Source organism: Rissa tridactyla, chromosome 1 (assembly GCF_028500815.1).
Source record: "Rissa tridactyla isolate bRisTri1 chromosome 1, bRisTri1.patW.cur.20221130, whole genome shotgun sequence".
Classification (NCBI taxonomy): domain Eukaryota; kingdom Metazoa; phylum Chordata; class Aves; order Charadriiformes; family Laridae; genus Rissa; species Rissa tridactyla.
The window spans coordinates 214,418,766-214,431,888 of NC_071466.1; the positions used below are offsets into that span (position 1 = coordinate 214,418,766).

General features: G+C 44.5%; 1 protein-coding gene across 1 annotated transcript in view; it reads left to right on the plus strand.

Moving 5' to 3' along the window:
- ITIH5 (inter-alpha-trypsin inhibitor heavy chain 5) overlaps window positions 1-13,123 on the plus strand; it is a 48,990-nt gene continuing 35,867 nt past the window's right edge. The window contains exons 1-5 of the mRNA XM_054218188.1: window positions 1-233; window positions 4,580-4,624; window positions 8,566-8,729; window positions 9,943-10,050; window positions 10,559-10,809. Of these exons, the coding sequence (XP_054074163.1) occupies window positions 114-233; window positions 4,580-4,624; window positions 8,566-8,729; window positions 9,943-10,050; window positions 10,559-10,809 (688 nt within the window). The 5' untranslated portion in view covers window positions 1-113. The remainder of the gene's footprint in view (window positions 234-4,579; window positions 4,625-8,565; window positions 8,730-9,942; window positions 10,051-10,558; window positions 10,810-13,123) is intronic.

Here is a 13,123-nt window from a genome sequence, read left to right on the forward strand (position 1 = left end):
CCTCCTGTCAGCCTCCTCGCAGCCAGTCCGGCAGCGCAGGCAGCAGCCGCGGGCAGCCGGGTTTTCCTCTCACCTGCCGGGCAGGGAGCCCCGGCCAGCGCTCCCCCTCCACCATGATCCTTTGGCTGTGGCTCTGCTGGGGCTTCTCCACCTCGGTGGGGCAGCCCGACTCGGAGCTGATGGCGAGGTACCTGGAAGAGAAGCTGATGGCAGACTACAGCATCATGGAGCAAGTAGGTTTTAAGGCGGTGGTTGTTTGGGAGCATCTGGTGGCCGGGGCTGGCTTGTCCTGGTGGCTGGGGCTGGCTTGTCCCCTCTTAACCATCAGTACTGACAGGCAGGGCAGTCTGCTAAAACTGGATCCCTGCAGCATGCCCATAGCTGCGGTGGCAGTTTAGCTCCATGGGAGGCTGCTACTAATGAGCAAGGCAGTTATTGGAGGTGCTAAGCCAGGAGACCACCGGCACCCCCCCGGGATGGGTGCTACTACCAGGGGACGGGTCCAAAGCTGACATCCCCGTAGCTGTGCTAACGAGATATTTCGCAGGGACAAGGGAGTTAACGCAGCGTCCTGGCCACGTGCCAGGCTGAGTAATTCAGAGTATTTCAGGCTCAGGGGAAAGTTTTTCTGCCTATGGTCTCAGTCTTGATTTTTAACTCCTGCTGGATGAAACGAGCCACCTAAGTTTCAGCTTGTAAAATGCTTCTTGACCAGAGGAGAAAAAAAAAAATATTCTGCAAGTGAGGGCTGTTATGTTGTGTCATTGTACGACTTCGGATTTTCTGGGGAAATAGGGCTGAAAGGGCAATGAATGTTTTGCAAGTTAGCAAGAAAATTTGGGTGATGGTTTGTGAGGCTGTGATTTAAAAGGTTGAGCTTCAGATCCGTGCTCATATCCTTCAGGTCCATAATAGATACCCTGGGTGACTTTGGGTCACTTAGGCATCAATCAGTTATTTAAATTTGATGAGATCTGAGAGGCTCTGTAATATCTGAGACACCCATGTGGGACTGGCAGATACAATGCAGGACTTATGGAAGACCTGTGTCTTGCTGGAGGCCAGGTGGGATACCCTAGCGTGTCTAAAATGTCAGTGTATGCCTGTATTTGGCATCTGCTGCCATACAGTAAGTGGGAAGAGTGAGACTCTTCATATGTATCTGTACCCATCACAGAACTGGTCATTCAGTCTCTCATCCCACCTAGAATGGGAAGAACCTCTGTCTCTCCAGAAGTGCCCATGTCTCTCCGCTATGAGGAGGTCAGCAACTTTGTTGTCGATCTTGATTTCTGTGAACACATATTCCTTGATGGAAAATTCAGCTGCAAAGCAACGTTGTCTTGCAGACGCACCTGACCAAGTGGGAGAGAATATCTGCACCACTGTTCTGCCAGTGGTAAGATATCTGGGAACATTCACTCACCTGCTTTAGGGGGAAAAATAAGTTGCAAAGCTCAAGCAACTGGCTCACAGTGCTGAAATAACCTGGTTGATCTTGCTTGAGGCAAATGAGGGTGTTTTCACAGGAGCTGTGTTGCTGGCAGATCAGTAGCAGCAGTAACTTCCAACAGAAAAGCAGTGATGTATAAACAGAGGCGGTGACCTAGTCCCCTGGGACAGCCAGATCTAGAAGAGGACATCTGTCCATCCTCACTGAACACATGATCCAGGTTAAGAACAGGCAGGTGCTTCCCCAGATCAAGATACTGTGATAAATCTCTCTAACAGATTCAGGAGAGTGTAGAGGGTTGTGTTTAACTGTAACACCCCGGGAGGATCTTCCACCCACAAAGGCAAGTACAGACACAGGTCTTTGCAGGATGGTGGTATTTGCAACGAGCGTGGATTACATGTTGAGTTATCCAATGATTGACCGCTCTGCTAAGCTATTTGGGAAGGTTGCTAGTTATTACCATTGCACTAGAGGTTGTTTTTCTGGACAGCTCTTTTCAGGTCGTTGGGTTGCTGCTGCCCAGCTTATTCTCTGTATACCACGCTAAGACTAGCAGATGGCCACAGCTATGGGGTCATTACTAGCCATTATTGGGCTCTAATGAGTGCTTTGGAAGGACTTAAAGGTTGATGGGAACTTGGAAATCGTTTCATTAGATGATGCTAGTGAAGCTGGATGGTTCAAAACACTCCGATGGACTGATCGGTATCATAAGAAGGAGAAGAGAAAGCTCTGGGGAGACCTTATAGCAGCTCCAGTATCTGAAGGGGACCTACAAGAAAGATGAGGAAGGACTTTTTTTAAGGGCATGTAGTGATAGGATAAGGGATAATGGCTTTAAACTGGAAGAGGGGAGATTTAGATTTGCTATTAGGAAGAAACTTTTTACTCTGAGGGTGGTGTGGCACTGGCCCCGGTTGCCCAGAGAAGCTGTGGATGCCCCATCCCTGGAGGTGTTCTAGGCCAGGCTGGATGGAGCTTTGAGCAACCTGGTCTAGTGGAAGGTGTCCCTGCTTAGGGCAGGGGGGTTGGAACAAGGTGATCTTTAAGGTTCCTTCCAACCTAAACAATTCTATGATTCTCTGATAAACCTGTAGCAGTCCTTTGGCAGCAGTCACGAAGTCCTAGCAAACAGAATACTGTTATCTGGTGATCTTTAGCTCCCCACTGATGTCTACTGGTTATCGTCAAGACTTTAGAAGGTATTTTTTGAAGGAGCCAAGTCATACAAAGCCTTCTTATGCAAATAAGCAAGCAAACAAAATGGGTGTGATGGGGAAAAGTAAAACCAGTAAGTAAATTTCCAGTTTTCGACAATTAGTCAGTAAAAACCATTGTGACCGTTCCATAGAGGACGATGGACAGATTTGTTTCAAAAAGTAATCCTTTAGTACAAAAAGTACCAAGGAGCACTGATCTCTCGTCCCTGACTCTGGTTCAAGCAGAACCAACTTCACAGATATTTGTCTGGCTTGTTCTGAAGAACCTACAGTGTTGGAAACTGTAAGCTCTTGCAGCAGGCTCCTGAGGTGCTTTACTTGCCTGAGATAACACAGTCAGATAGAGAGTTTCTTCCAAAATTTAAACTGCAGAGAAACCTCCTCTCCTCTCCTCTCCTCTCCTCTCCTCTCCTCTCCTCTCCTCTCCTCTCCTCTCCTCTCCTCTCCTCTCCTCTCCTCTCCTCTCCTCTCCTCTCCTCTCCTCTCCCCTCCTCTCCCCTCCTCTCCCCTCCTCTCCCCTCCTCTCCCCTCCTCTCCTCTCTCCTCGCCATTGAGAATTTTCCAAGGTAGCTGTTTTTCCTTGGTTCTAATTTTACAAAATGTTGGCGACAATAATGCAGAAGGAAATGATAAAGATTCTAGCAGAGGAGACTGTTTAATTTCTCCATTGGGCTTTCCTGAGCTTTTCAATACATGATATAAACAGACATAAAATCATCTCTTTGGCAAGGAGTGCTGTTATTTCAGTGTAAATCAACAGAAAGGGCAAATCAGGTAAAAAAATATCATTGCATTCCTCTGCTCTCTGGAGTTTCACCGACATTTTAAGAAGTCGCTTGGCTTCCTTCATTGACAAGAGACTTGTACTCTTTGTTTTGGGGAGGGATTTCATTTGGAGATGTTGCTAAGCTGAGACTTACAGCATGTGCAGCCAGAGGAGTTGTTGTGAAGGGCAATGCAATGAGTATGATTGCATCGTCATAGGTGAAGTACTTAATTTCATAATAAAATCTGTGGCTGAGTTTAAATATCTTTATTCCCTTTTTGCACATAACTAGTGCTTTTCTCTCACAGTACCTGTGGAGAGTTATTCAGCAACAGATCTGCTGTTGAGGTAATATCAACAAAGTCCTCCCGTGGAGCAGGTCCACACATGCAGCAGATTGGGTTATGCTTGCTAAACCCCATCAGATGGGTGCTAGGTGTTAACCTGGTGGCTGCTTGAGCTCGAAGCAGCCACACGGTGCTGAGCTGAGGACAGTCTCAGGTGACTAGATCATCTGAAAGGTCCCTTCCAACCTAGGCGATTCTATGATTCTATGACTGGGCCTGTGGGGTCAGCCCTTTCCCTGCCCAGCATCTGTAACTCACGATGAGTCCTGAGTGCTCTTGGACAGACGAAGACCACAACTGGGGAATGGGCTTTGGCTTTTACTTGCCTGAGAAAGCAGATGGGTCTTGCATGGTGTTTGATGAGCATTGTGGACCATTTAGCAGCCTTTCTCATCATGTGCCCTATACCATGCAATGGGGCAAAAACAGTGACACAGAGCCTTTGTGAGACTCCATGGGAAGCTATTAGGGAATACACTTCCCGGGCCAAGCAATAGCATCCAGGGCTAGGGCTAAAGGCTGAGGTTGCTGTCTTCATATAGAGGGTCTCTTGACAAGTCACATTTGCAAATCACACAGTACCTCCTCGCCTGCGAGAGCTGCATTCCACTGCTGAGCTTTGATCAGTGGGTCTGTTAATATAGAAGAGATTTAGGTTTTAATTTTAACTAGCGGAACATTTGAACCTGGCCATGGGTGATCAGTTGCTCAAACCCGTGTCGGGATTTAAACAGGTGACATGTCTTCTGTAAGCTGACTAGACTCTGTTAACTCCCTTAACTCTTTGCAGGTTGCACGCCGTGTCCCAAGACAGGCCAAATTTTTGCAGAGGCTGGTACGTATCACACATTTTACCTCATGGGAATTACACTTGCTTTACGTGTATATACGCGTGTGTGCATGCCTGTGCCCAGAAATAATCTGCGTCAGTGGGTGATAGTAGGGTGAGATTCTAGGTAAAAAAAAATCTTCATTTTGATCAATGCAACAGGTACAGGTTCTTCTAATACTTCCCAATCCATCTTCTCAGCCCCACATTTGGAGTGAGAACAGTGAACATAAGCCTGATGAAATCTCACTGAATTTGAAGAGAAAGGGAGAGTTTGCTTTCAAATCTGAAAATCTCTGTTGTTCTTCGTTGATGCAGAGGCCAAAATTTACTGGAGAAAGAAAGACACCAAGGAAGCCAATATTGCTCTTTCAGCATGGGAACCTAAGCTTTAAGATGTAAACCTGCAGCTGTGAGAGGTACAGCAAATCTGTGAGGGCCGGCTGTTTGGCTAAAGAGGCAGCCAGTGAAATTGCCGTTCACGGCCGGTTATTTTTTCTGGCTTTTCTGAGGTATGGAGTTGAGAACCGAAGGAACTCATTTCACACACTGAGCAGCAGTGGTAATAGCTTCTGGTCGTTTTGATCTTTGACAGATTTGAATCAGCAGCCTAGAGGAGGGCAGCTCATGCTCTTATTACCAGTTTATTACTTCTAATCTGAGATACAGTCAATTTGTTTTGATGAAAGCTACTGATAAAGGTAAAAAACATGGAGTGTATTTCATTTATCTTCCCCTCTCTTCTGTCTTTCCAAACATTTGATGTAAACAAGCATAAAATCATTTGTTTGGCAAGAAAATTCCAGCTCCTAGTTCATCATAATAAGCAGGACACCTTCCTAAAACACCCAGCCAACCTGCCTCAGAGCAGTGTGCTAATCTGCCGCCTTGGCATTCCCTAGCTTTATTTTTAATAGGGATAATAAATCACAGCAATAATAATATTAAACAAATGGTTTGTTTTGTTTTTTCCTTTGTGCTGCTTCTCATCTTCTTGAAGGCCTTAATAAAAAGTGGAGAAAACAAACAGGCGTTTATGCAGCTGTAAGCCAGGGCATCAGGCGCTGGTGGATTGTGCAAGAGCTCCAGGGAATGCACAAGGATTGCAGACTGGAACTTGGGCTGCCCGCCAAGCCCGACCCAGCAACCTGTTTGGAAACCGCATCTGCCCCCAGCCATTTACATTTTCTCTATACAAGGAATGGCAGATCCCTTCCAGGGATGGGAAGATGAATCAGTTCTTTCATCCTCAGTTGGATGTGATGCCCTTGTTCAGTGTTTTCCTTTCTCCAGGAAGAGGGAGAGGTGTTGAACATCTCGTTTTCATTTGGTTTTGCCATTCCTCAGTCTGTGAGAGTATCAGAGCTGGAGCTTGTTCAGTTGATATGACAGAGATCAGTTGAAGCCAGAAAAGAGTAGATTCATCAAAAAAACCCTAAGTGATGTGGTTCTTCATATAAAATATTAAGCTGTGGAACTGCTTGCTACAAGATGTTGTGGATGCGAAAAGTTTACATGGATCCAAAAAAGCAGCTGTGTAAAGTCACAGAAGAAAAATCCACAGAGGTTTACTAAACACAAAAATACCACCCTTGGTTCAGGAGTTCCTTCAGCCACAAATCGCTGAAAACTGAGAGAATATTTCTGGGTAGTATCAGTGCAGGTTGGACTGATTTTACACTCTTTTCTAAGCATGTACTATGGATCTCTGCCAGTGATGGGCTACAGGGTTAGAATCACTTTTGTTCTCACCCAGTACAACCATTATTACATTCGTGTCATAACAAGTCCATGTCCTCTGTCATATTCTAAAGACTTTCTGACTTCACTCGAATCCATCACTGCATTCACAGTGTTAGTCTCAGTGTCAGACATGTCACTGCAGAACCACTTGTATCTCAAATAAAAGGCAATGGGCTTGATCCTCTTTTGCTGTTGAGCTGTCAACTATGTTTGAACCCACAGCTTATGATGAAATGCAAAACATGGGAGTGGATACAGAAGATCTGGAACCAAAGGATTTGCTGTAGTTTCAGATTGTCTCTTTCCCTTCTGTTATTGAAGCTTTTATATCTCTTACTGTGCCACAGGCGATTGTCAGTATTGAAGACTGAATAAAAAAACATCAGCTCATTATATCTGGAAACATCCCTACAATGCTACTTCAGATCAAAAGTTCCCATCCTCTCCTTCTTCAGGATAATGAGACTGGAAAGCCATGCCTATGTATCAGGGAAAGTTCTAAGAGCAGCAGGGTCTTGGTCTAATCAATAGCAATTGAGTAAAAGCCACTAGTGGCCTAAGGAGGGGACATCAGATCTGAGCAGATATGCTCTAGTCTAGATCCATCTCACTGAGCTGTCTGAAATCAGTGAGACAAATCACACCTTAAAAATGCTCATTTCTTGCCAATATGGTCCATATGAGCTGAGCCTGTGCTAAGTAGGATGTTCACGGACACAGAGCATATCACACATTCTCCACCTGTTAAAGATATCTATCATGATTAGGTTCAGTTGAGACACCTTTATCAGAGTCTTTCCAAGCCTTGAAAGTGCAGGTAGATGGGGCCTTATTTCCAAGTCTATTGACAGTTTTGTGCTTGTTTCTGGTGGATCCTCATTCTTCCGTTTGCCTGGAATTCACTAGCCCAGCAACTTGGTTAGTTGGATGCTTGCTTATTACTGCTCCTGATGCCATCAGCTACTGCAGAAACATTCCTGTTTCATACTTGCTCATACAAACACTTGCTCCCTTTATAAAGCAATTTGTCAAAATTATTTTTGTTTGGAAAAAAAAAATAATCCTGGAAGCGCAGCTGACGAGCATGTTCTTGTCTTCACAAGTCTTATGTGGCTGGGACTTTTTATCAACCTCAATAGGAAAAGTCTCAGGTTTTTTGGCTTAGGGAAGTTGCTCTGTATGTGCAATGTATTTTACTCTTTGGCTTCCTTCTGCTTTGTTCAGCCTTTGACGGTTTAAGGCAACACATAGAATTATTTTTTTTTACATGGACTGCTTATGGTTAAATACACTGAAGACTTCCAGGAAGAAAACTGTTGAGCTCCATGGAGACATTGCTGTCAAAAAATCCTGTTAGACTGGAGAAATGTTCCAACCCAGGACTTGTGCACAAAAACACATTCCCAAGAAGCAGAAATTGGCTTTCAGCTTCTATTGCTACATTATGTGTCATTCATTGCATTCTCTGCTGCTTCTCTACTGGAAGGAATCCAGTGTGGCCTAAAAGGCTTAAAATATTTTGCCTGAGACATCACAGTGTCAGTGTTTCTTATTAAGTCTCTTCCATCCATTGGCTGAGACCTCCAGGATGGATTCTCAGCAGAGGAGAACTCAACCTACTCCACTGACAGCAGTGTTTCTGTTTACATAAATTACGGATCTGATTGTGTGAATTTGAAGATGCTGCTTCACACACAGTGATCTCAGTCTTTCAAGAGGTCTTACATCTGCTCTTGTGTACAGGCCACAGAGCAGTTTCTCTGACATCAGTTCTGGACCCTATGGGGCCATATTCTGGGTTTCTCTTCCCAGGCCATAAAGAACTAATTCTGTTCCTCTCACGCGGTCAGAGTTGAAGGGTGCAATTTAGGATACATGTGGATTTTGTCAGTGTGTTTCACAACATAAAGGCTGGCATACTCAGAGCTCTCATACTTCCCAGACCCTTCCCAAGCTTTGGAGAATGACTGTGGCCTTTGCTCTTGTGTGTGAACAAAGACAGTGCCATGCTCCTGGTTTACCTTGGCAACTCACCTGAAATTTTGACTGCAAGCCCACCTTGTCTGCTGTTGACTGTTTTTCATGGGCAAGTCTAATATTCATAGGGTGGTAATTTGCTTGAGTACATTAAATATTATTTGAAACACTGAAGGGGTGAGTTATCTAGCTGTCGAGGTTAATGGATAACCTTTTGATACGTACAGGAAACCAGGCCTCGGATGTCTGAATTCACTGTGAAATCCACAATCATCTCTCGGTATGCTTTCACCACGGTGTCGTGCACAATGGTGAACAGCGGATCTGAGGCACGTGAAGCCGTGTTTGAGATGCAGATCCCAGCTGCAGCCTTCATCTCCAACTTTACCATGTAAGTAATGCTGACAGCTGGGTGGACAATGGTTCTCCCATCCCACAGGTAGCTCTCTGAGATTTCAAAAGCTGGCTAATCTGCAGTAGGACTGTATCAAGGCCTTTTTGCATTTCTTTGGGAAAAATAAAACCACACGTGTGATATACTCCATCCAAGACTGGTCATGGCCCTGAAGCACAAAGCAAGTCCTTGGTTGACAGGATGCTAAGATCCAAGTCCTCACAGTGTGCATGGGGAAGAAAATGATTCTATTTCCCATCTATGGGTCTTTTAATAACCTCCTCTCTCTTTGATTTGGACCAAAAAAGTCTGTCCTAGCCCTCAGAAACCTTCTCAATTGAAGTTTCAGCAACACTGGTACACCATAGTTATTCCACCTAACTCTGACAGTGGTGCCTAAGAAGCTCCTTGTTGTTCCAGGTTCTCCATACCGTCAATGGAGGAGGAGAGTCAACTCCAACTAGCAGATAGGTTCACTTGCTGCTGGAGGTGCTAGTCATTCTATGTGGATAATAGAGCAAGTAGAGGGTAACCAAGCTCATACCGAAATGACTGACTAAGGAATAAATTAAGCTGCTGGTTTCAAAAACTGATTTGGTTTGGTCATGCTCAGTTCCCCCCTATGGGTAAATATTGGGGCCACAGCTTCAGACCTGACCATAGCAGATAGGGGACCAGCTCTTTTAGAAAGACTTCCATTTGGACTAAACAGGAGGAAAAACAGTCTTTTGCCATTGGCCAGACAAAATGTATGTTAAGGGCTGTTTCTTTATGACCCTGTAACTCATTCCCAGGGAGAAGCATTTTATTTAGGGGGGCAGCTAATTGAGAGCAGTCATCCTGAATATTGTCATGTCTATTGACAGAGATGGTGGATCTGAGACCAGACCAAAAAAAAGTGCTCCTTGGGTTTCTTGGCAATTGCTTTGCTTTGTGGTTTGCACCCTTGTAGTTGGAGATTACCTACTGAACAGGCATTTTAGAGAGGTAAACTCCTGGACTAAAAATGAACTCTGCTGGTATAACCAGACAGGGAACTTCTAAGTCAGCGTCTGTCTCAGTGACTCGAGTGGACTCAAGGAGAGTTACACCAGCATGACATGTAGCCTATTCACATGTGCACAGTCTGTGAACCCTTCTACAGCAAGCTGTACTGCTGTCACTCTATGTGGGTGCAGAGTGGTCATGCTGCCATCTCTGGTCTCTCCAGGAGCATCGGCAACAAGACTTATTATGGAGAGGTCACAGGGAAAGAAAAGAAACATAGCAGTGATGACAAAGCAAGGGACAAGAAACCTCCGAGCCCTACGGATGGAAGGTACGTTTTGGGCCTTTGTCTGTGTTCTGTGAAGAGACGTACTCTCCTTCCATCTTTATTTCAGGTGCTTTGGCATGCCCATCCATGGATTTACAGGAAGAAATAACTAAGTAGAACGTTATTCACACTGCCTGGTGTCATTCCCATACCTCAAGTCATGTAAAGTTGCATGTGGCATTTTCTAGCCCTGTTACACAGCATTTTCACATCCTCTGTGTAAGAAACCAAGAGACAGATTTTCCTTTAGCTCTGTTCCATGTTAAACATGTTTGTCATATTCGTCTCCATAAGAAGTCATCTCATCTTTTAAGACTTTTCCTCCTGTGGAAACCTCCTACATGCTTAATGCTTTGTGAAGCATTAGGATGTTTTCTTGCTTGCTGGTTTCACATATTTATTGATAGGGAATATTTATATTTGATAAACAAAATCCAGATTCATCATTCACCGGAGGAGGTGGTACCTGATGTGTATGGGGTGTGAAGGTGTCTTTGGATTTTCCTTCCAGGGAGAATGGCTATGAGACATTCAAAGCTTCTGTCTTCATTCCTCGCAAGATGCAGGCCAAGTTCCTACTGCATTATGAAGAGCTTTTGCAAAGGCGACTGGGGAAATACGAGTATACAGTCAGCATCCGGCCCCAGCAGCTGGTGGGGAGGTTACGAGTGGAGGTGAACATCCTGGAGAACTCAGGCATAGTTTCACTGGAAGTGCCTCCCCTTCGAAACAGCAAACATAAAGGCAATGGGAAAGTTGAAGGTAAGGAGAGATTTTATGACCCGTGGTTCTGTTACTTGTTGGTCCTAAATCACTTCTCAAGAACAGGACTGGCAGTGTTAGGAGTTCTCCAAGGCAATTTTGGATAAGAGTGTAGATTGGTGTTTCATTCACTTTAGCTCCTCTCCAAATGAGGCATTAAACAAAACCCCAACACGGTATTAAAGCAGCACTGTCTAGGATCAAGACTATATTGGAAACTAGAGGACCCATCTCATGAAGACAATAAGAAAAATTATGTCAGCAGCTCATTAGGCATAAATTATTCTGGCAAATTCCAACTATGACTTTATTTAGAAAGATACATTTCTTACTTTCCCTTTTAAACTCTTGCTTCACTCACTGTATGCCAGGTACATTCCACCCCAGAGGTGTCTGCCTTTGAGTGACAAGCACGTCTCTAAGCATTGTGGGTCATCAGCGATTCTTATTTAGAGATGTCTCATTCACTGGCATGGAAATCTCCAGGTTCATGAGACCTGCTATAATGGCTGCGTGAAAGGGTTTTCAGGATTATGAACTCTGTGCGGTTCAGTGGTGGAAATTCAGACTTATCATAAAGGCTGATGGCTTTTGTTCTATTTTCTACAGATGGCTATGTGGTATCTGTGCACAAGCATGTGAGAACTTTGAAGTTTAGTGAATATAGGGCTGATCCCATCTGAGCCAGTAGGATATTTTTTTTTTCTATTGTCTTTACAAACTTTGAACTGGGCCTTCAGGCCTTGTGCTCATTTCAGCAGGCTCTTCCCTGGCTCCACTTCTCCTGGGAACTGTTTATTTTAAGTGAATTGTTTTTTCCATCCATCCATGCCAAGGCAGATAGGAAATCCTGCATTTTAGAACATGGGAAATTCCAAGAGGAAAATCCATGTTTTGCCAAAATACTAAGTGTCATCTGAGTATCTATACTTACCCCCAACCATCCTCACTCTCTGTTCAGACAGTGTAAAGGTAATCTTTCTACTGTAAACTAACAGTGAGGAGCACAGGACACTGTGATTGCTACATGTTGACAAAACCTCTCACCAAAAAAAAGAGGGTGAGTCAGAGCTGGAAGCAGGATGTGGAGTTTTGTGGGACTTGGTCCTCAGTTACTCGAAGTGACATAATGCCAGCAAAATCATTGCAGCTGTTCACTTCTGCCAGGTAAAGACCCTAAAACATGTGCACTGGAGTTAAACTGGTTGCTCAGCGTGATCTTACTGATTTCATCCAAATCACAATGAAATCAAGACTCTCAGTGACTTGGACTAGCTTCAGGTCAAGCCTCATACAGCTAATTAGTCTCTCTGCCGTCCACCCATGTATTGTGTGATAAATGTGCTCTGACCCTCAACACGAGGGACAGGAAACCTCTTTCACCTAACAGGGAGTATCATAGTGCATTGTGGTATATGGTTTCCTGCAAAACATCTGGCATAGATCAAGGTCAGAGACAGACTAAGCAGAGCAGACGCACTGTTGATCTAGTATGGTATGGAAATTCCTATACATAAATGACATACAGGGAAAACTCTCGTAACTTGCTGGCCAAACTGCAGTCTGTGAGTGCTGATCATTCTTGGCACTGTGCTTTAGATTTAAAACAGCTCATATAAAAATGGGCCCAAGCTCCAGGATTCCATAATTCTCCCTAGCTGGTAAAATGTCTATAAAATAGGTGTCCTACTGCAGGATGGGCAATGCAACTGAAGCTCAGATTCCCCATGCTTTATCCTTGCTCAGAATTCAATTACAGACACTTTCTATCTGGAGTCGCCCTATACAGTTGGTGAAATCTGTTTGCTGTGGTGAAATCACTGCTATGTAAGTCATTGAAATGACAAACACACTTTTGGGGTCCACCACGGGCAGTCAGGAGTGGGTTGTGCCTCTGCCAGATCAAGTCCTCATTGGTGCCACTCAGGTGAGTGCCACTCAGATGAGTGTATAGGGTTAATGAATTCCGTAGGTTAGCTGATCTTCTTTCGGATCTAAAGCAAGATGAGGAGACTAGGACATTATAAGCAGCCAAAACAAAAAAAAAATTGTCAGAATGGTCTCAGAATGGTCTAATAGAGGTTGCATAGGAGGACGGCTTGTTTTGGATGGGAGGAATTTATTGCTTGTGACTTCTTCTGGCTGGCAAAATCATACTTGGAGCAGACAACACGAACTTCCTGCCTTCCTAAACACAAATGGAAATACCATGAGAATATTCCTAGGGAGGGCAAGGCCAAGGCAAGGAGCATTGCACTTGGAAAGCCAGTGTACTCCAGTCAGCTGTCATCTCTCAAGCTTGATCCAGAAAGCA